Below are 24,268 nucleotides of genomic sequence, written 5' to 3' on the forward strand. Positions count from 1 at the left end.
CCTTCTCTTTTTTTTCTCGGACACGCACGGCGTGTAAGAGAGTGAGCAACGTTCGACACAGGAATGTGCCAGTGCAATGATTAGACCCTCAGAAACCCAGACATGACAGAGTAACGACCGCACGTACTTCAGCCGACAGTTCTTTCCGTCTCCTGAGCGACAGTGCTCCCTGGAAGGTAAAAAGTGGTGGCTCACTGATGGAGCAGCCATCACCTTCACCTTTTATTATTGAGCAGCTTTTGAAGCTGATCATTATTTACGTAACGATGTAAACAAACGTATTTTTGTTGTTCAATGCCACCTCAACTTGGTCCAGGCCTTCTCCGCTGACTTACCTGGTCAAGCTCTAGGCCATTGGGCCAATACTACCCTTGGGACTGCAGAGACCCTTCCAACACGTCAGAAAAGTCACTTGAAAAGCATTGAGATTTAGTAAGCACGAATGCTTAGACACCTCAATACGCTGCAGTGTAAAATTTGCTTGGGCACCTTTTTGTTTGTTGTACCGTGCTTCAAAAAGAAGTCTGTACAGAAATTAAGGTATACCGAACGACAATGAAAATAAAGCAAATAAATGTAAAGAATCAACGAGCTTACCACTTTGAGTTGTTTAGAGCTACAGAAACAGAGCTGACAAGAAGTTTCGTTCTGTCTTCACTTGAGATAGCTTCCTCTTCACTGCTTGGTGCTATTACTAGAAAGTCTCGCAAGCCAAACCTAGGAGAAACAATAATTTTTATACTTTGATGCAGCATTTCTATCAGCCTTACACCATTCTTAGTACAGGCCCTTTACCCCAGGTATACCAATGTAAACAAGGGTGGATGTGTGCACATGCGAAATTTGGACACCATAATTTGCAAGGAGTGCGCCGAGTGTGAAGCAGTCCAGGCTCTACACGCTTTTGCTATAGAGACCTTTACTTTGCACAAAACTTGCTCTGCACAATTTGTAATATTACCCATTTGTACCTGCATACATTGATTTAGAGGATGTAAGCAATTTATTTACTCATTCTGGATTTTGGGACAGGGGCAAACCGCTCAATGACAGTCAGATTCACTAAAAATCAGTCGCATGCTCTCATGCAGTCTTGCTGCATTGTAAAACTATCTAACGCGAAATAAAACGATCCTGCTTTTTCGGCTTTTGCGGTGGCCCAACAGACATGTGAAGAGCACACCAGCAAAGTTGCATGATGAGGACAATGAGGACGAGTATTCACTCAGGCTTTCAGTGCACATGTTCATCTCTCATGGCCACAGTATAAGGTCGTCCTGTATTTACATGCGCACTGTTGCCCAAAAGTCCAATGTAATCCTACCTGATAGCACTTCTAAACTCACTCAGGCACACACACACCCAGATTCATTTTGGACTATATTACTCACACCCGGGCCCTTGAACTCACAGGAACTCACAGCAATCACATACATTCACAAGCACATCTGAGACTGACAGAATCAATTCACGGGTTAGAAACTTCTGATAGCAGGCACTATTTCACATTACATTTACACCCATTTGCACACACTACCATTGGCTTGCATTCATGTACACTCCCATTCATACAATTTTCGCTCACGTTTACACACTCAATGATACTCACATTCACATTTGTATCCACTGACATTTGATGGCACTCTTAACGTTTTTCAGCTCCACTCGCACTCACAGCATTCATATTCAAACTCACATGTACCTACTCACACTCCCCAGTGCTCACTCACATCCATACTTACGCCTACTCATACTCAACAGCACTTAGTCTTGCTCATGCTCATGTGCTCTCTCCAATAAAAATTGTTCACACCCACTAACGGACTCCAGTTTCTACTATTATCTAATCACACCCTTCACGACACCTTCACACTCACGCCTGCGAAACGAGTATCAGTATGGGTGACTGTACTCATGAATGAGTATGCCGATCTAGACTGTGCCACAGAAAAACTTGGGCACAGGTGTAACAAGTGTTCTGCATGCCAAGCATCTTGGAAGCTATAGACCTAGGATGAAGCTCACATTTAAAAACAGTATGCTTATACAACTTACTACAAATCTTGGCAGCTTACATTTGTAATATTTGATTTATTAGGCACCGCTCCATTGTTAGAATGCCCTCAATCAAGCTCACTGTTGCCAGCAGACACCACAAAATTGGCAGAGCATCACATGCGTCTTGTAGAAGTTGTGGCTTTAACATTACCTTGGGCAAATTGGTTCATAACAGAGAAGGAAAACAGAAGCACGAAAGAAACAAGGACGAGATGAGTACACAAGGCTGGAACTTAAAGGCAAAAGTTAGGTGCCAGTCTTATGTACTCATCTCATCCTTGTTTCTTTTGCACTTGTTTTCCTTCTCAGTAGTGGGTTCGGCTCCTGCCAGTTAATTTCCCCAATGCCTTGCTTTGCTTCATTGTGTGTTTGCTTCATATGGAATCACACTCAAGACTCGCACAAGCTCCAGTTCAGTGGGACTCCCTCCAAACTCAGACTCATGACCTCTTTTACTCACTAGACTCCGACTCACACCTGCTTGAACTCACTTCAACTCAGACTCATACCTACTTGGATTCGTCTCAACTCGCTCGGACTCAAATCCCCTAGGACACACTCGAGCTCTCTCACACTGAGACGTATGAGTCGGTCCGAGTACGAGTTGACACATGAGTGAGAGTTCACCAACCTATAGTGAATGAACACGAGTATGAACCTGAGCAAGTGCCGCCGAGTGTGACTGGACATTGGTATGAATGAGTGAGTGAGTGCCGGTGACTGCGAGTATATGCAAGTACTATACACTTCAGTATCTTTGAGTGTGAGCAGATATGAGAGCGAACGTGAATGAGTGGCTGTTAGTGTGAGAAGACATAAGTATGAATAAATGTGATTATCTGTTAGTGGAAGTGGATGTGAGTATGACTGTCAGCAAGTGATGAAGGGTGCAAGTGGATGTGAGTATGAAGGCGAGAGAGTGCCAATGAGTGTGAGAGCGCATGAGTATGAATGCAAGTGAATGCCATTAAATGTGAGTGAACGCGAGTATGAACGCAAGTAGGTGCCAGTTAAAGAAAATTAAATTCTGGGGTTTTACGTGCCAAAGCCACGATCTGATTATGAGGCACGCCATAGTGGAGGGCTCCAAATTAATTTTGACCACCTGGGGTTCTTTAACATGCACTACAACACAAGTACACGGGCGTTTTTGCATTTTCGCCTCCATCGAAATGCGGTCACCACGGCCGGGATTTGATCCCGCGACCTCGTGCTCAGCTGCGCAACGCCTTAGCCACTGAGCCACCGCGGCGGGTACACCTGGAGATCTTTAACGTGCATCCAATGCATGGCACACAGCGAGTAGGTGCTGGTGTGAGTGGAGAGAGAGAGATGGTGAGGAAGACAGGGAGGTTAACCAGATGTTAGAATCCGGTTTGCTACCCTGCACTGGGGTAGGGAAATAGGGGTTAGAAAAAGGACAGCTTGTGGAAGTATGAGAATAAGTGGACGTGAATATGAACGTGAGCAGATGCCAGTAACTACAAGTGGAAGTGGGCATGAGCACAAGTAATTCCAAGCAAGTGTGAGTTGGCACGAGTAGCAACTATGAACGAGTACCAATGAGCTTGGGTGGAGATGAGTGTGAATGCGAGTAAGTGCATATTCTAAAACAAAATATTGGTGAGTGTGAGCGAGTGTGCCTCTATTCTGCCAACCTATGCTACTAATAGTGGCCTAGACTGTACTGCTTGGAAACAACTGCCAAGAAAAGCAATTCACATCGCACCGGCCACACCATCACATCTAGCTTCTGCAAACTGCAACAAGGCAAAGGTTTTACCGACATTCAACATTTGTTCAACTGAATGTCAAGAGGTTTTAAAAACACAAATATAGAAAACAATAAATATCACAAAAAGCCAGAAATGCACAATGAATGCAAACTAGTCTAATAAACTAAGCAACACTGCAAGAAAATGAGTTCAAAAGTTGCTCACCATCGAACCAAATAATGAGCCCTAGGTGGAAAATCATTGCCTAAAGTCATCATGTCCTCTAGGGCGAAGGGGACTGGCTCATCTGAGATCATGTTCAAGAAAAAAAAAAAGAAATTAACAAGTAATATACAGGTCTGAAAAGATGATACCTATTTTTCTTGTATGTTCACAAACTGTGCAGTGATTCGGGTAAAGAAACTTTTTTTTCCAGGTGAGAGGACATGAAAATTTTTCTGCTGTGCACACAATGCCAGATGACAGGAGACATTGCCATGCCAGTTGATGCAGGCAGCAGAGTTTTGAAATCATTATTATTTGCATAAAAACACATAAACACCTCACAAACAAGAAATAAAAGCAGGCATCCTGTAAGGGACGCCACAAAAGGAAGAGAGAGGAAAGAAAACACAGCTCAATCCATGACATCACACAAACAGCTACAGACAAGAATGAAATTACTGCAGCTAAAAAAATTCTACAGCAGCTTTATTGGCCTGGCACTGAATTAAGGCCCTAGCCTTTGGGGACAAGAAGTCAGTGAGTTAGGTTTATGGAAGTTGTGGGAGTTCCGAGTGAGCCCGTAAAGTACAAGCAGTTGAAGTTGCTCAGCAGCATAGAACAAGGACCGCTGAAAGCTGTGCACTGCAAAAGTATGCTTTAAAGTGGGCTTCATCATTTGCCACAAGCTAGGCATAAAGGGCTTAGCACTTGACATTCTTAATGCAAATTATATATGGGTAACTGGTAACTTGAGCTGTAGGGCCCTTGTACATTGGCTCTAATCATTAGAACAGATTGATGTAGGATACAATTTCCTGGTGACATATTCATCAGGGCACATGCACTGTAGATGGTAGCATACAAGTAGCCATGCATCATCAAATTTATATGATGTATTGGTCATTAAAGTCAAGTTTACGTTCATCTTGAGCACCAAGCGCCAACATACGAAAGACAAGTGTATTTACGTTTTGCCTAGGGTGCCGAAAGATTTTGGGAGTGTGCCTAGGTACTACAGAGGAGGAGACGCTTTTCTCCGTTCGTCCCTAGCAAATGACAATGTGCACTACGCGAGACCTGGTGCTTAACTAATGGGCAAGCATACAGTTAAACAGCATAAACAGTTTGCAGTAACAATGTGTCATTATTCATTGGTCTGCAGCCGCTAAAGCGGCATACGTGGTGTGTTCAAAAAGAAACCGAACTTTTGAAATAGCGCGCCAACCGGCAGAGGGAGCACGCAGCGGCTACTGAGCGCACATAGCGGCAGGTTTAGACAACAAACTGCCATTTGCGGTGTTTCGCTCTGATCGGTAGTTGGCGAGCTACAGCCGCTGAAGTGAGCATGTGCACAAGCTGTTCACCGGATTAGTGCCAAAGTGACAATGGACCCTGTGTTGTCCCTTTGTTTTAATAATTTTTTTTCTCCATCTCTCCTTAAGAACATCATAGCAGGCGATGAGATGTGGGTTTATGGCTATGATACTGAAACGAAGGTGTAGTTGTTGCAGTGGTTGGGCAAAGAGTCTCCTCGTCCAAAAATGCATGCATGAGCCGGTCAAAGATCAAGGTGATGTTGGTTAAGTTTTTTGTGACTGCGAAGGCATTGTCCATCAGGAATTTGTACCACGTGGTCAGATGGTAGACAAGGAAGTCTATCAGGGAATTCTAGCGCATTTGAGAGGTTCTGTGCGCAGTAAGAGGACTGCATTGTGGGGAAAATCAGGCTTGGATGTTGCATCATGACAATGCCCCTGCTCACGCGTCACTCCCTGTCCGCAGCTACTTAGCAAAACACCACACTCCTGTTATTCCCCACCCACCATATTCTCCGGACCTAGACCCAGCAGACTTTTTTCTATTCCCCAAGCTGAAAACCACCTTGAAAGGACATCATTTCCTAACCGTAGAGGAGATCCAGGACAATGCGAGAAGAGATCTGCACGCCATTCCAGAAAGTGCGTTCCAGGAGGCTTTCCAAAAATGGAAGAAAAGATGGGAAGAGTGCATTGCCAGTAGAGGGGACTACTTTGAAAGGGACAGCACTTAAAATGTTGTACCATAAGCAGTAAAGGTGTTATAGCAAAAGTTCGGTTTCTATTTGAACACACCTCATATACCTAAGTCCCTCCCCATGCTTCGCGCCAGCTTGCTCTGCTCTGCTTAGCAGGAACGCTTCCTGTCAGGCCTGGTGGTAAAGCATAGATAAAGAACAACTACTGCGGAAGTAAAAGGGGAAAAAGATATATTGATGTAGATTAAGGAAAAAAAAAAGAAAAAGAAAAACCTGCCGAACACATGATTCGAACTAAGGACCTCCCACTCACGAGCGCAGTGCTGTGACCGCTATGCCCTGTAACACGAGCAGAGAGAGAGCTTATTCCAGATTATCCACTATCGCGTAGCACAGCTCAGCTAGGGACAAATGAAGCAAAGCGTGTCCTCTTCCGTAATACCTAGGCGCAGCCCGTAGATTTTTCTCTCGCAACTCACGCATGCGCAAAAGAGTCAGGCAAGAGCGGTGTATCTCTCAGGTGTCCGGGCCCTTGACAAAACACAAATAGACGAGAGACGAAGTACAGAAGGACAAACACTGGCACTACTCCCAACTAACAAATATTTATTAGAAGATAACAGTACATATATAGTCACATATATATTGCTAAATGGCAGTATGGCATAAGACATTCTAACAGATTCATATCCTGCAAGGTGTCAGTTGTTCATTCTGTGCCCCTCTCGTGTGGCTGTTGCTCCACGGGTCCAACCAGCAGGTGTCCCAATATCAGGCTGAGGGAGCACACAAATGATTTGTATAAGAAGATGAAGCCCCACCATAGTGATCACTGCTGAAAATGTGCATGTATCCTTAGATTTCATGAAACAAATGTCTTGTTTTGGCATAAGTGGAGGGCCACACTTGAAATAATGGAAGCTTATAATATCCTCAGAAAAGGTAATGAACGCATTAACTGCACCTTTGTGTCAGTGTCAAAAAAAATATTAATTTCCTTGAAGGCACCCGATAAGCTGTAAGATTTTCAGGTATTTTTGTTCGCTTTTTTCCTTTTCCTTTTCATGTGGTTTGATTTACCTTTTTAAGAAGCTGTAAAGTTGGCGAAGGCACAATTATACCTCTATGACTGTACATGTACTGTTTTCTCTGAATAAATGTTTCTTAGTTGCGAGAAGCGCCTGTTTTTGCCCTTTCTTCTTTTGCCCCTCGTCGCATGGCATTTGGTCTTCAAGATGAATGTACAGTCAACGTCCGATTTTCCAGACTCATATGGGACCACAAAGAATATCCCAAAAATCATGAATGCATGCCTTTTAAGGGTATTCACACGAGGGACATTCTCGCGGGTGATATGGGTGGGGTCGAGTGAGGTCAGCCACTGCAAAAAATTTCCCATAGAGTCCCCCACTCACACGGGCATGGCAACCGGGGAGGGAGATCAGCACTGGTAGGCAGATCCTAAACTCCCTAAATATTACCCCAGCACCCATAATCAATGAGAAATTAAATATTCTCCACCCGGTTCATGAGCACTTTCATATCCCTCCTCTCACTAAGAATGTGCACCCTGTTCATCACGAACATAGATGGCAACAACGAGCTAAAGCCCTACAGAAAAAGTTATCTAACTACAAAGACATGGTCTATGTCGATGCTGCAGAGTATCCGTGTGGACACAAATTCACCATATCAGTCGTTGACTCCACTGGCAGTGTTGCAACGGCAGAATCCATTCTAGCCTCTTCGGAGGAGGAGGCGGCGGTGGCACTCGTCGCAACAATACCGCATTACTCTGTCATATTAGGTGACTCAAAAACTGCCATATACAACTTTGGAGCGGGTAGGGTTTGCAGGACAGCCCTAGCAATCCTATCCTATAATCTGCCATCCCAACTTCTGAGTTTAATCTGGACACCTGCTCACGCAGGCCTAATCGGCAATGAAACGGCCCACGCAAGTGCTCGAGCTATCACGAACTGAGCACAGGCTAGACTAGGGGATGGTTCAGATGCCAACAATCTCCCTCCAGAATTTACCTCCAAAGACAGATTACTTACATACCACGACATTTGCGAGCATTACAGCCTAGGTCGCCAAACCCTCCCACCTTTAATGTGTTCGTTGTCACGCATACACGAGGTGCTATGGCGTAAACTACAGACTCGTACTTTTCTATCCCCTACCTTACATCACAAAATTCACCTGGGAATATACCCTACCTCAGCCTGCAAGTTTCGTCCTGCTAGCAGAGCGGACCTAAACCACATTATGTAGCAACGCAAGAACCACTCCCCACCCCCTAACCTTTGTACAGTTTTAAGTAGTCGGAAGCTGTGGGAGGTTGCCATGCGCAGCTACAACCCCGAACTTCAGGAAGCTATCCTGAGGTGGGCTGAGGTGGTAGAGGCGGCCTACTGCAAGCAGGACAACCTCTCTTGCCTTCTTCTTGCAGCCCCTTTCTCTTTAAGATGGTATAAATAAAGTTGTTTCTCTCTCTCTCTCTCTCACTCAGTGGTAGCAGACTACTGTGGCGGTTTCTACTCTTGATACTAATCTTCATTTCTTCCCATTTCCCTTGCTGTACGCTTCAAATATAGTGTCCTAAAGGCACAGGAATTGTTCGACCAGAAAAAAAAGTAATAAAGTCGCATCATCGCTAAATTTGGCTATCGCAGTGGCGCACACCTTCGCAAATGTGGCAGGGCCACCAACAACAACGAAGCGATTGCAATACGGTTGCCACCCTCTGGAGCAGCCAGTTCGTCAACGTTCGAGGACACCAATACAAAATTTAGCTCCCTCCCCCCCCCCCCAAGCGGGGATTGTTTGTTCCGTCCGGACAGAAGGTCCCCTCTCCCCGATACGGGGAGAGGGGACCTGGCACGTAACTGCCGTGGCACATTATCTCACAAAACAGTGACGTCGTTGTCAAGTGATGCGCACTTCTCGCGCCAACAGCTGGAGTTTCTCCCACGTGTGAAGACCCCTTTACTGCCCCCAAGGGATGAAATCACCATAGGAATGTCCAAAAGAGCTCTAAAGGCCTGCCAGTACACTTATTAGGTAGAATGGTGTTCGTACTGTGACAGGAGACGGTGGGTGCACGCGTGTATAATTAAGGAATGCATAGCTGTCCTGTGAAAGTGGCCCCTTTTCACGCTTGGTATGCTTCACCGCACTACACTGCGTATGCTTCACTGCCTAACACCACTCGGTTGCCCGAGAGCACGCGTCCTTTCCTTCGGCGCCTTCCCACGCCGAACGTGCAACAGCCTCCCCTCCTCCTCCCAATGGTCCCTCCCGGTACCTCGCTTGCCCGAGAGCATGTGCCCTTTCCCTCGCCTTTCGGAAACAAACGAACAAGCGAGCGACAGCCTCCCCTCCTCCCTCTGGCCCCTCCCAGCAACTCGTAGACCCGAGAGCACGCTCCCTTTCCCTCGCCTTCCCGCAACGTGCAAGTGAACGACTTGTAGTGCCGTCCCCTTCCCACAACTGCGTTGCGCAAGAGTTACCGCGACGCCCCCTCTCCTCTACCGTGATCCTCTTCGCAACTTTGCTGCCCGAGAGCACGTGTCCCTTCTCTAGGCGCATTTCCTCGCCTTCTCTCGCACAAGTCCGACCACCGTCGTCCGACCAGCGTCGTACCTACCATGAAAACGGCCGAAAGAAGGCGGTGGTGGCTTTGTTTAACGCCGTTGCGGCCCTGCAGTCACGTCAAGAAGTTCGAAAAATCAGGCGGCAAAGGGTTTCAACATCCGAAATTTCAGACTTCCTTATACACTGGCTTTATTGGTGCCGCGAAGCCGTCAGAAAAATCGGGCGTCCAAAAAATTGGTTGGTGACTGTATCCCAACTTGCACATGTTTAAGTTCTTTTTCAAGATTATGCACTGCATCCTGTTGCCAATGGTGTCATAGAACCACTAAGATGTTAGTCTTTTTCTTTGAGATATGATTTCACAAGCCATCTTGACGAACTTATGCAATAGAGATGAGTCAGAATTGGCACTGGACAACCTGCTAAGGGCCTCACAGCAATCGCTGAAGATAGCCTTTGTCAGTGCCATTGGCAGATGGCAAATGCATTCCAGTGCCCCGCTTATGTCTATCAGTTTCACAGATTTTGGAAATGCCGTACATTGGGGTCCTCCATTTTTGGGTAAAACCCAATAAGTTTCTTGCACCCTCAATAAGCTTTATGAAAAATCAGGTTAAATCCGATTTGTTTCCAAAGTTCACCCCAAAGTGCATTCTCTAAAGGATGAGTTTAATAAATATCTGATTTAACAAAGCCCTGAGAACAGCACTCACGTGCTGGCTTACTGGCAGGATGCCACCGCCCACAGCCCTAACCTAGTGATGCAGCATTTATGTCACTGCATGCAAATGGTGGATGCGATGTTGTGAGGACGTTTTCTCGACTAAGGCACATTCAAAGCCCTGACAGGTCTATGATGGACACAGAAATGATCAAAATGCAAATTATAATGTATGTCAACAAGGGCTTGTAATTACAAGCATAATACCTCATGCGAAGTACACCCGTCTGTACTATTGGTTGTATTTTTTTCTTTTTCCTTTGTTAAGTACAGAGAATGAATTAAGCAACAGGATCGCCAAGGACGCCTCTATCTGTTTTTGTTTATGTGGTTTGTTCAAGAAGTGTGAATAAAGCCTGTCAATGAACATATGCATAAATAAATTCATCACATGACTTGCGAGCAGCTCTGTCAGTTTATGTTCCCATGCGTGATTTCGCTTGTTTACATATAATGCTTGTATCCAAAAGGAGACCACTGACTGTGTTAGTTGTTTGAGAAACACGAAGAAAATACCGAAAATTGGGCTACCAATCAACAAAAATTACTATTTCCCCCCGGCTTTCCTATATGAAAATAACACCAGATTTTCAAAAATGTAACACCTGAAACCAACAAACCTACGTATATTTAACTGAGAGGGCATGCTGTGCTTCAAACTCTAATCAATAAAAATTAGCAGTTGTTTTGCCATCATGAACTGAAGCATCTGAAAAGCCTTTGTAAAATCCAAGTATGATTAACCCAGATGAAATTTTTGTCAGTTGGCACAAACCTGCAGGGCATACTTTTCTTTCTTTTTCACCAAAGAGCAGAAACTTTATCAAAACTGGATATTGGCAAACAGACAGAAGCTCATAGCTTCAAGGTAGGTTCTTAGCTTCAATAAGCGCAGCATTAGACTGCACCAAACATGGAAAGCCCAGCACTGCTTGAAGAGTCACTCAATAGAATAATCTGTCTCCAGCTCAGCCTCAGGGAACACTCACCGAAGGCGATGCAAAGAAAACAACGTCCATGCAGCCCTAACTGCAAGCTGCTAGATGATGCAGTCATCCATGGTTATATCAAGCTATTGGTGTTACTTCAGCCAACTGAATGCGCTGTACACTGGAGAATGCGCCATGCTTAGACAGGAGGCGCTAAACATAAGCCAGAAGTGCCTTAGCCTATACTAAAAGGGGGATAGCAAGCAGTATGGGACGCCCTGGTAAACACCCGACCAGTGAGGATGGAAGGTGACTAAACTGTATGGACTTGCTGCTGAGGATAATATGCAATAGCTGCTGACTTAGATGGAGAAATATGAAGGCTAATCTCATTGAGGTATTGCACTATTGCATCCAAGGCAACATGCAATATTCCACTTTTATGGTACAGCATGTAAAGGGCCAGCTAGCCAAAAGACAATACCATCCATGTAAACTGCAACACCAAAAAGGAGTAATCCAGCTCTGGCAGATAACTAGGTGAACCAACAAACGCACAATTAAGAAAAAATGGTAACAAAACAAAAACTTGAGGATCTCCACATGTAAAAATGAGAAATTTACTTGGCAAATGGCTAATGCACAAGTTCATTATATGGTATGACATTCTCAAAAGTAGTCCTAGACATAATGGCATACAAAAGGGGTTTGAGATGGACCACATGCGAAAAACAGTCGAAAGCTTGCTGGCTGTTGAGGAAGACAAAGTATGCAGAGAGGCGGGTGTACTGAGTCAACTCCAGCAAGTATATATGTCTCGAATGGAGCTCTGCAATTTACAGGAAGAGCTAACAAGCTATTACAGATCGACTATTCATGATAAGTTTAAAAAGACATATCACCAGTCTTATACCTAGAGCCAGACATTTCGTCCCTACTACATTTTAGTCTAGCTGGGCATTGCAGGTCACTGGACAGATATCATGCATATTAAACATGGCATACAGCACAATCACAAAGACAAGTGTTTCTGCCTTTTATAGATCTCCCAGCAGCAGTGTGAAGCTACACAATGAAGAATAAGTACAAAGTAGTTGTGGAGTTTTTCCTAAAGTGCTTAAAGGGGGGATGGGGAGCTGAAACTTTTGAACAGATACGTCACTTTTAACAAAATTCGGCAGGAGCCTTTGTCTTCTTGTCATTAACACATGTAGTAAATTTGATTACCCTAGCACAAATTGGAAAACAGGAAAATGCCCCATTGAGCAAATGAGTGTATCACCTTAGGAAAACTATCATTTAAGAAATTATAAGTGAGATGAAATATTTTACTTTGAAATATTGATTCGGATACGACTGAACACAGTTGCACTTCAATTACTTTCGTGCTTCAATGCAGAAAACAGCGTTATGTTTTAAAAATGTAAGAGGGACAAACAGCTATTTTTACAGCAAGTTTGACAACATATATCACGAAAATGTTTCCATCCTCAGAATTTGTCTTGGATAGATATGCCTTGCAAACTCTCCAGCTACAATTTGTAAATTTCAATATGAACCATAAAATAATTAGTTAAAACTTAATTACTAAAATTTTGTTATTTAGTCTATGTGCATTCTGATTTCCCATGCAAGTAATGTCCACCTCCTCCGGTAATCCAGCTCAAGGACAAGAATTGTGCTATCTCCTATAGCATTTTTTTTTTTAATACTGCATAGTCTAAAAAAGAAAAACACCTGGTATACAGAATCTGTTCTGAAAGTAAGAAGTCAAGTCGTGGTGTTGCGCGCACGTGCGCTTGATCTGGAAACCAGTGGGGCGAGTGAAGGTGGGAAACTTTCAGCTTCACAACATAGACGAGCTCAGTTTGCTTCGAACAGGAGAAGCGAAGGGACATATTTGAGAGCGTACCCGTTTTGTCACTGCATTATGGCAACAATAGAGCGAATGTTGGAACAGTTAACACAAGTTTGAGCTAAACTGAGGAAGTCCCCTGATCATGTTCCAAGACTGCAAGGGAATCATCCGTAAGGAATTTGTTCCCTCCGGGACGATGGTTAATGCAAGTTTCTACGTGGAAGTCCTCCAGAGACGGAGATATATGCATCCTGCGCCTACGTTGAGAGATTGCGACATCATGGGTTCTGCACCACGACAACGCTCTATCGTACATGTCGATCGCTGTCAGGAAATTTTGGACTGGACAAGGCATAACCACACTTTCCCAGGCACCATACAGCCCTGACCTCTTTCCCTGTGACTTCTTCCTGTTTCCAAAGATGAAACGCACATTGAAAGGACATCAATACATCGTGGAAGATGTCCATAGGGCCACAACGAAGGTGCTCAACAAGATTCCAGAAAAGGACTTCCAGGACACTTAGAAACATTGGAAAACTCAGAGTGTCGATGCCCAAGGTTTTTATTTTGAGGCATACTAGGTGTATTAAATAATTTTGTCAAATAAAGTGCGTTTTCTATACACAGTCTTATTACTTTCAGGACAGACCCCCCAAAATTCTTATTGCTACTTCAAAAGCTACATGGCATAGTATTACATTATACCTCAGGAGCCTCTTTTACAAATACAAGTTCACTGGACCAAACACCTGAAAGTGCCCTTTCAGTTGCTTTAATGTTTTAGCAACCTCCTGCAGTTGACCCGTCTCACATATGATTTTCATGTATACGAGGTGTGTTCAAGAATGATCAGACCCTTGATCAGCAGAAATACATTTTTGATTAGGAGATACAAAGCCCTAATCCCCTTCATAGTAGTCTCCTTGTTAATGCACACAATTCTCCCAGTGCTTCTGCCATTGTTGGACACACTTCTGGAACGCGTCTTTTGGAATGGTGATCAGCCGGTTCATCACATTCCACATGTCTTCTCTTAATTCAAATCGGGTTCCTTTCAGCGGCATTTTCCAGCTTGGGAAATAGCCAAAAGTCAAACGGAGCCATGTTGAGTAAGTAGGGAGCCTGACAAACCACAGGAATGTTGTGTCTGGCGAAGAAAGTCTGAATCAGATGTGCCGAATGGGCGGGTGCGTTATCATGATGGAGCTGCTAAGTTTTCGCTGCCTACAGATTCGGTCGTTTGTGCCGCACAGCATCACAAAGGTGATAAAGGATCTCCTGGTCTCCTGGTAGCATTCCTTTGTGATGGTTTGGTCTTGTGACACGTACTCATGATGCATCACCCCACGAGAGTTGAAGAAAACAGTCAACATGACCTTTACATTGCTGCAAAACTGCCATGCTTTTTCTGGCCTCGAGGGTGTCGGATGTTTCCACTGTGACGACTGCATCTTGGTTTCTGGGTCGTACCTATAGACCCAGGACTCATAGCCTGTGATCACAGCATTCAGAAAGTTGGAGTTACTGTTTGCATTTTCCAGCAGCTCCTCTGCGATTTCCAGACGGAGTTGCTTCTGCTCCAATGTTAGCAGTTTCGGTACAAATTTTATGAGCACACTCCTCATGCCCAAATCCTCCGTCTAAATTGAATGTACTGATCCAATGCTTACCCCTATCTTGTTCGCAAGTTCTCAGACTGTGATGTGACGGTCCTCCATGACCAAAGTCCGCACTTGCTCATTGACATTCTCATTTCGGCTTGTTGAGCGTCAGCCTCAATGCGGTTTGCTGTTCACTGACGTGCGGCCATCTTTGAAGCTGTTGAACCACTCCTTTATGCGTGAGGTGCTCATAGCATCGCTCCGAAAGCCTGCTGAATCTTGCGAATGGTTTCCCACTTCAGTATCGCCAAGCGCACACTACACGTCCTCACTCATTGGCTGACTGCCAGCAATTGATGCATGCACATGAATGTCCCCTCCATATCTCCGCTGAAGGAAGCCTCCCGCACTTCATTGGTTTACATGGAAAAAAGGTTCGATACTTTTTGAACACACCTCGCACTATACTCCCAATTAATTCACTTGCTCTATTACGTACTATGAAGAAAATTTTCAACATTTGCTTAGCATTACATTCAGGTAGCTTCTTTGCTCGTACAGAAGAAGCAAAGTTTGTCATGTGCATTCCTTACCTTCAAGATGTTGACTTTCTTCTAAGCATCTTGATGCTTCTTGTAAGTAGTGTCTGGTAATTTTGAATGCGAAACTGGCAAACTTTATGTCCTCAGAGCAAGTCTTCCAGTTTGTGCCAGAAAGCTCACCCTAAATAAGGTACAATCACACAAAGGAAACATAATTATTTCGGGCATCCCCAGGCAAAGGCACAGTGCAACCTGTTGCATGGAACTACCACGCACAACCTCCGTAATCTTTTTGCAAATGAACTGCCCATTGTTTCTATATGGACTGTGCCTTCATATTTTAGATTTAACAGCAAAAGAAATTCAGGGCACACTTGTTACTTCGTAAGGGCATTAGCTGGCATTGGCAGTGGTAGTATACATAACAAATGACACAGCAAAATGAAAGAGGGAAGCCCAGTCATTTCAAACTTGGACACTTAAGTTTCAGAAACTGCTTCAAATTTTGACTGTGCTGTCAGGATGCCTAAGGGGATATAACATTTCAAAGTGCTAGATTGTATCCCATGACAACACTGTCATGTTGCACAGAGCTGTTTGTGATGGAGTAAATTGAGAGAACAGAACAGGGTATCACCCAACAATGGTGCAGGGGCACATTACGCCAGCCAGACTTCTGCAGTTTCCGTAAGTCTGTTACCTCATTGTTAAGACATCAAACAACTCAAAACAGACTTGTGCGACAAGTGGCTTCATTTACCACTATGCAACAATCATGACACAGACAGAAACGCCATGCATGTAAGCACCACCAGCAAATCAAGGTTGGCAGCAGCTTTTTTTTAATATTTATTTTCTGAAGCAGTGAAGCGGCAAAGCTCTGTAACATACAAATGTAGTGGGGAACTCAACAGATTGAGTCATGACACAACTTAGGTGCCTGTCACAAATGTCATCATGTCACAACTTGGGTGCCTTTCTCCACATTTTTTTTAGAATGGGGCAGCTAGTGCAACTACTCTTTGAAATCATAAGGTTGCTTGCAGCAACCTAAGTGCATTAAAGGCATAAAAAAGATTATTTCCTGCTGGAAGCAAAATAAAATTTGTGCGAATAGTAATTTTTGACACCGAATCAAATATGAATCAAATAGCGCCAAAAGCAAATTGAATCGAATATTTTTCGAATAGCCTTTTTTCACTGTAATATAACACAATGTTGACATCCCAGCATTTGCTACATTAATATGTTTGTCATTACACCGCCCATTATAAACTATATTTTTTAAAAGCTTAAACGGAAATAAACAAACAAGTCGGGCTATTATGAGCTTGTATGGGCATGAATTAATAGAATGAATGTGTAAAAGGCGTCTTAATTGCTAGTCTGTTAGCCTCTGTGTACACTGTTGAGAATAAAACAGCAATGCACATTGACTGTAGCGATCGCAGAGCGAAGAAAGCACTTTTAATGCATAGCATTATATGGTAAGTCGGTCCAAAAATGTCATATGAAGCCAGAAAACTCCTTTCCCAATACAGGGCGAGAATATGCAGTTTAAGCCCATTGTAGCTGCCATCTGGAGTACAGTGACAGTGACAAACAACCCATTGTACGTGATAACAACAGGCGTGCCGGCGCAAAACATTATACGATTTACGAGCCTGTCCGCTTATGCCATTCTCCATAAGCCATTCTCAGAAAGAAGACGGCTAACGTAGGCCAGAAATGCCTAAGCCTATACTAAAAATTACGGGGAATGCTTAGAACTTTCTAAGAATGTGAAGGCAAAAGCCGAGTTGGACCCATAACAATGTGGAATGAAGCTCTGAGCCCACGCGGTGACGTATACAAGGCACGAGAGCACGCTGCGAGCGTGCTGCCGCCATTTCCAGAACATTCAACGAGCGCCGCCGCTGACATGTCCCTCCTCCTCCCCAGCACCACCACCTCGCTTGCCCTCAACTGCGCTGCTGCTGACATTTCCCTCCTCCCTAGCGCCGCCGCTGCCCTTTCCCTCAATGGCCTCCCGCGCTACTGCTGACATTTCCCTCCTCCTCCTCAGCGCCGCTGTTGCCCTTTCTCTCAACGCCCTCCTGCATTGAGCGCGAGGGGCAATATGGGAATGCTAGCATAGAATTGCATTTGCAAACGTTAGCGCTGGCCCCATTATTCCTTTGAGATTCCACACACCGCCTCATATTCACTTTAGCCACAAAGTCGTCTATGTTGCATTATTGCTGCATTCCACTTCCCCTTTATTTTATGATGATCAGCATCGGAGCCAGCTGTGGAAGAAGACGTCGAACGCAGAGCAATGCCATCGAGCGCGAGGCGAGCACTATTTCTGTACCTCACAACGGCCTTGAAACATAGAGATTTAAGGCTTTCACCTTAAAAGGGTGAAAGCTATCAGTATGGGATGTCCTGGTAAACACCCGAGGATGGAAGGTTACTAAAGGGGACCCAAAACGAGAGGATGCGATACTCATGCATTAATTATGCTGCACGCACAGCATCCCCATTCTGCTGCCTATGACGGCATTACATCATTGGTTATGCCACGCTACGCATTCTGCAAACAAATTAAGCTGAAACTCCCTGAACAGGAACTGCCGAAGATATGCATAGCTTTATATGGCAGTCGGTGTGGTGCAGAATGTATATATTCGGCAATGTAAATATGCATCTCTCTGCTCGTACTCCTCACACGTATATAAATAAATAATACATACTGCATCAGCATAACCCCCACACATCATTACAATGCATAACACATTCCACACCACGTCGACAGCCATATAGTGCTACGCATATCTTAGAAAGTTCCAGTTCAGGGAGGTTCAGCCTAATTTTTTCTCTAGTTAGAATGATCACTGCAGATGGTGCCCCTCTAATGTCAAATAATGTTGCAATTGTGCATAATTAGATTTAATCTCAAGAGAACACACAGCGGCAGCATTGATAAGTACATAGTACCAAACAATAACTACAGTCGAATGAGAGCAAAGTTCGAATTTAAAATTTGAATTTGAAATTTGAATGATTGTGACTTGGACAGAAAATTATGGCTTTTTGAGCAATGCAGCATGCTCTAAGTAACTTTTAGTTCCTTAATTGCACTGTGACAGGGGTAAAATTTGTTTTATTTTTGCTTCACTTTCATGTTGGATCGTGCACAGCTGGCAATGTGAAGTATTCAAAAACTATTAAAAAAGTATTCGCATTTTCAAATAATGACTATTCGACTCGAGGACCGAATCGAATAGGACAATATTCCATTCATTATTCGAAACTTTCGGATATTCGCACACACCTAGCAAAAAGCAATGGTGCAAGGAGGCCAGCTACCCTACCAGGAGCAGACGCTTCATCTTGTTGCATCTACCAGTGCCTCCAAGCAACACACCTTTCCTTCCTTCTCTCATATCGAAGTAGAGAGGACACAACCTCATTTTTTGTCATGACCCCTGTCCAGAAAGTGCCTACATCCTTTCTTTTGTCTGCCATGCTGCGTGGCAGATTTCCAGAGGTGGTTCGATGCGCTCTGCATTTCAAGGGAATTCCCGAGCTATACTCGTGCTGCGGCAGGTTATTTCTGTGCTGCAAGCACCAGGCGTGTGACAGCATCTCGCCCACAACCCAAGTGGCTCCTTTGAGAAAAGTGCATGAGCTTTTGTTTGAATTTTCAGATGTTTCTGTGGTATACATTGATGCAATTTTGCAGACACAATGGTCACCATGTGATCTAAACCGAGCCTGTCAGTTTGCAATATCAAACCTGGTGAAGGGCCTCATTTACAAACAGAAGATAAAAATAAATGTAAAATGAAATAAATTTACGAAACATCCTCCTCAGTGAACACCTATTAGAAAGAGTGAACATCAAAGGGGCAGGAAATAAGGCTTCCTCTCCAACTCACCGCTAGCTTTTTCTAGCAATGCCGTACGTTTTTGCCCTCAATAACTGCCAGTTTCTTCATTCCACTTTTCAAGTTGGCAATCAGACAGGCCACAGACACATTGAGTATTAAATTGATGTACAGCCAGCTGCAAATTTTTCTGAAGCACAGAATTCACAAAAAATTTCTCTAGACTTTGAGACTCAGACTGGAATTTAGGCGAGATATCTGATGGTAGGATGTGGGAACATCCTTTAAAAATTTTGATCCGAGGGGGGATGCTTTGACTGCAACAAAATATTGTTTCTTCTTGAAATTGGTGTTCCAATAACTATTGCCATTGGAGGTGTAGTGGTGACATCTATCAATTTTACCCCCACAAAACAGCGAGGACTGGTGCTGATATTAACTTGGGAACTATTTACAACTTCAAAGGTTGCTTACCTTGCATATGAGACAAATCAGTCCTAAATGAACTTGGAAAACTGTGCACTCACCTACACTCGAATCTCAAAGACCGTGTCAACTTCAAGCAATGAGTTGACACTGTTGACAAAATTGACTGAAGCTTAATTATGGCATTCGATCACATGGCAAACGTAGCTCGCCATGCCAACACATATTCATGCCGTTAGGTAATGTGCAGTGTATGCATGTATAGTACGGCAAATCATAACAGTGCAATCTTTGGGATGGGTACAATTAAAGCAGACCTAAATAACATTTTTCTAGTGAAACATTGTGTTATGCATTGTATTGACTTGTCGGACACTGACCATGCAACTTGTTCAATCACTCAAAGGTTGTTTTAAAGGCAAGAACAATCGTAACGGATATATTCATAAGGTGAGCATATTTGTGCCATGAAACAGTTCATTTTATGCGGCCTTGACTGATGTACATCAACATTGCAGCCACAATGGCATCAAGCTTGCACTCTATAGCTGTAGATTGTAACTAATGAAACATAGATACATTATGTGACAAAACTGTCCACCAGTTACCTCTTTCAAAGGCTCTACGTTCCTTAACGTTGTGAGTTTCCATTCATGAATGACTGCTTCCACTGAAGCAATAAACCTGCAAATGAAAAAATTCGGAGTTTAAGCACTGTAACTTATAATATGGACGCTGTCATTAACTTGTTAAAGCATCAATTAAAAATGTATATCACCAGAAAATAGGTAACATTGCGTTCTTTTTTTATATATATATCATGACATCAGTGCTACTCTTTCATAAAGGCAACGAGTAATATCACTTTCTTCTCTTTTTTTTCTTGCCAGTGAAAATTTCAAGTAACAAACAGCACTGAAACATACCTTTCCCATTCCGTCGATGTTGTGAAATCCGTTATCTCGTACAAATCAGGGTCCTTCAAAGAGAGGGACGTATTTGTAAAACAGCGCTTACATTAACGTAAAATGCGCGGAGAGCCATCGTAAGCGCTGTGGCATGTCTTACGTTCACTGCATGCATGAGCCGTAGCTTTCTGCTCAAATATTCGTCTGCACCTGTCATCACCACATGATCACACCAAAATACTGTTGTTCGGTGACGGGTGCTCACCATAACGTAACCATAGGAATTGCGTTACACGCGACTCAATCATTCATTTTCCTCATCATCCTGAGCAAAGAGAATGGAAAGCGAGCTTTAAATGCGCGGTATGTATAACTACTTAATGGACACACGCTCCAAGACCCAAGTGACACTTGAGGTAGAAACTCTGTTCAGAAAAACGGAAACAAAACACTTCACAGAAAACGAGGTCTGAGGAGCATACGCAGCTGCAACAATGTCATGCCAGTTTGTTGCCGCACATGCAGAACGTAAGCAAACCATCAAGCGCACCTCGTCAAACAGCCCGTCGTCGTCCATAGCGCCAGACGTCTTGAAGAAACCGCTCCGCCGTTACTGCTGTCCGAGAAAAGAGAGACGGCGAGAACACTTAGCAATCGGAGTGCGAAGTTAAAGGAGTTAAGGCACCATGAACTGAAATAAATATGTAATATCTGCAACTTAATAGTTCTTAATTTCGTTGGCGTAATTACACTCTGAAAATATCGCATAGCGTATCCATGCCTGTTGATCGTATGGTGTTCTAGACGTATGTAATTGGGTGTATCGGCATGTGCGTGTTGGGCCGTCAATGCCTCCTTCTAGCCACTGTACTTTGGTGATATGATACGTCTTGAACTCTAGAGCTCTGCATTTCCGGGTTTCTCTGGTTCCGCTTCTTGTGAACATGGCCGCGCCCATGCCTGAGAAAGGCGGCTCGGGAAGCAGGGCAAAATATGGAAACTTTAACAACTACTACCAGTTCAACAAACCAGAGGAGCGGCTAAAAATGCTACCAAAAGACTTGGTAACTTATTGTAACTTGACAGACCAGTCCCAAGTTGTTGCTCTCGACATTGGCTGCAACAGCGGGGTGAGATGTTTACAGAGTTTATAGCCTTTACTGTACCAATTAATAACATGAATAATAATTTCGCAGGGTCGCTCGTTTGTGTGTATTAACAATATCTACATCTGTAACGACAGGAATGACATCAATAACTATTTGGATCTCTATCTGTCAATTTCGGTATGTCTTTTCAAACGTGGGTAGCTAATGCGCGAGTTCAGTGACTCACGCGCACCTGTTGCCAAAAACACTATCAGCCGTCTTTATTAGTTAGTTATACATAAATAGACGCGTCTATTACATTTAGTGCTTGATGTGTTTTTAACAGATCTGGAAGAAACGCCAAATTATTTGTTTGATATCAGTAAATTCGATTTCAGCAAAGGCCCGTATTTGAAAGAAACACGAAGGAAATGATGTTTGGTAAGTATGCAGGTTGAACACAAGACTGTCACGTACATGAGAGTAGCGGTAGAAGTACACATGTATACAACTTTGGATGAAAACTGGGTGATTATTTCAAGTAACATGTATTTTGATATTAGGGTACATGAATGTGTAGCGAACATTCATTGAAATCAGCTGCTCCGGCCAACTTTTAATAATCCTAGAGATGCTATCCATAGAGTAGCGAATCGCCATAACTTATGACAACAACCGAAAGAAGACGAATTTAATGCACTGCAAGTTCAGTGTAACACGTTAAAAGTGAAGAGCGTCATTTATAAATTGTAAAACTCGTGACAGCTGGCCATGCTCAATGCCAAGAAAAAGCATAAAGTTAGAAGACCACCCAGGAAGTTTTAGTGGGATAACTGACGTAGCTATAATTAACTGCGGCTGAGAGTTGTTAAATGCTTTTTACTTCAAACTTTATAGTTTTGTGTATTTCTGTGCACATCATAACATGTGCCTGTCAGTGGAAAAGCGTGCGCCAACCAGCTCTGTAGCCCACATGATATTGCCACGATAATCAACTCCAAATAAAAATCAATAATCAATGCATATCACTTGCCCCATTGTCCACGCTGTTCGCCGTGTTGGAATTGCTATCTGCACTAGCATGTCGTAACAGTACAGCAATCTGCCCTCTTACAGGAGGCATGTCAAAACTGCACAGAAATTCAGCTTTTTCACAGAACCTGTGAACTGTGAGCTTTTTGCAGTAGTAGCAAAACTGTTGAAATGCTGTTTTGATTTTTTGAAGATTTTTTTACTTGGCAGCAGAAAACATCGAGGCGTGCAGCAATTTCAGCCTCTCTCTCTTCTTTTTCTTTTCAGGAGCTCACAACTCATCTTTGCCGGAACTTGGCTTCATCAGGATTGACTGACGTGAAAATGCTTGCCATTGACATTGACAGTTCATTAATTGAATGTGCCAAGAAGAATTGCTCATGTCCTGAAACAATAGAATACATGTGTTTGGATATAACAAGTAATGACAGTATAGAGTCGCTGATAGCCTACTTGAAAAAAGTGGGCAAGGATGCATTTGACATCACATTTTGTTTCTCCGTGACTATGTGGATACATCTAAACCATGGTGACAGTGGATTGAAACAGTTTCTTGAAACAGTCAGTAAAAATACACATTTTCTGCTTGTAGAGGCACAGCTATGGAAATGTTACAGAAGTGCTTCACGACGTATGAGACGTGGCAACGAGACTGAGTTCCAAAACCTTGATACACTTAGCATGAATGTCAATGTAGAAGACAACATCCACGACTTTCTGCAAGGCAGGTGTGGCTTGGAGGTGGTTGAATGTTTTGGCCAAACACAGTGGGGCAGAAAGGTGACCTTATACCAGAGAAAAAAAGCAGTGTGATGTGAAATGTATATATTGTGCATTTATGCAAATGTATACATTGTGCATTTATGGAAATGACGTCCACATTCATTCCAAAATGAGTCATGTTCACAAACCAGCACTTGTTGTAAGTGGCCAGTGTTTAAAAGTGGAGCCTCCTTGTGCACATTACGCAGACCTCCCACTTTAGTCTACAAATCAATTTTGTTCATATTTACAATGCATTGTGCTTCTGCAGATTGACGCATTTTTTCTTGCATGTACAGTAGCTCTGTTCAAAGAACTGGAGTAACTCTCATTGTCAAACTTCACTTGTAAACCACACCTGTGATGCAACATGTGCCAGCTTGCAATTGCCCTACTGCATTTAGATGTGTTGTGATACAACAGCTAATATTGTGGCACCATGTAATTGTGAAGTAACACATGCTCATAGCATTATTTAATATTTTCATTACATGAAACTAAGTCAACCAACTGTGAGCAACTGTGAAACTGTCACAGTAATTTATGCAGGTTGAGATGCAATTCCTTTTTACCCACTGTTAAATGTAGACGCTAGTGCTGACATACAATAAAGAAAATTGTCAGTGTTTGTGTTATGTTTTATTAGGTAGTTGTTGATTTCAAACTTATGGTATGAAGCCTCAATTCTTCAAGAATACAATAAATAATTCCATCAATTTTTATTGCGTCCAGTTCAAAATGCACACCAAGTGCAGTGCACATAGGACGTGAAGCACATTGAGCTGGTTACATTACGTAATTTTAAGTGGTGGTCACATGGTATCATCAGCCGTTCATAATCGCACCATTTAGCCAGGTGCAGCATTTCTAGGCCACACTTTTACTTTGTCGCTGAAAACTGGCTGTGCACTACC

At 43.4% G+C, this 24,268-nt stretch overlaps 2 protein-coding genes across 2 annotated transcripts in view; one reads left to right on the plus strand and one right to left on the minus strand.

Moving 5' to 3' along the window:
• LOC119462653 (rab3 GTPase-activating protein catalytic subunit) overlaps window positions 1-21,327 on the minus strand; it is a 72,828-nt gene extending 51,501 nt beyond the window's left edge. Inside the window, exons 1-6 of the mRNA XM_037723969.2 lie at window positions 21,023-21,327; window positions 20,491-20,543; window positions 20,173-20,248; window positions 15,318-15,447; window positions 3,999-4,080; window positions 598-717 (exon numbers count right to left, since the gene is read on the minus strand). Coding sequence (XP_037579897.1) covers window positions 598-717; window positions 3,999-4,080; window positions 15,318-15,447; window positions 20,173-20,248; window positions 20,491-20,543; window positions 21,023-21,049 — 488 coding nt within the window. The 5' untranslated portion in view covers window positions 21,050-21,327. The remainder of the gene's footprint in view (window positions 1-597; window positions 718-3,998; window positions 4,081-15,317; window positions 15,448-20,172; window positions 20,249-20,490; window positions 20,544-21,022) is intronic.
• Window positions 21,328-21,387: 60 nt separating this feature from the next.
• On the plus strand, window positions 21,388-23,989 carry LOC119462665 (pre-miRNA 5'-monophosphate methyltransferase-like). Its single transcript, XM_037723977.2, has 2 exons — window positions 21,388-21,602; window positions 22,860-23,989. Exons 1-2 carry the CDS (start codon window positions 21,417-21,419, stop codon window positions 23,403-23,405), a joined length of 732 nt encoding a protein of 243 aa, XP_037579905.1. The 5' UTR covers window positions 21,388-21,416; the 3' UTR covers window positions 23,406-23,989.
• Window positions 23,990-24,268: the final 279 nt, after the last annotated feature.

The sequence above is a fragment of the Dermacentor silvarum genome, chromosome 1 (assembly GCF_013339745.2).
Source record: "Dermacentor silvarum isolate Dsil-2018 chromosome 1, BIME_Dsil_1.4, whole genome shotgun sequence".
Classification (NCBI taxonomy): Eukaryota; Metazoa; Arthropoda; class Arachnida; order Ixodida; family Ixodidae; genus Dermacentor; species Dermacentor silvarum.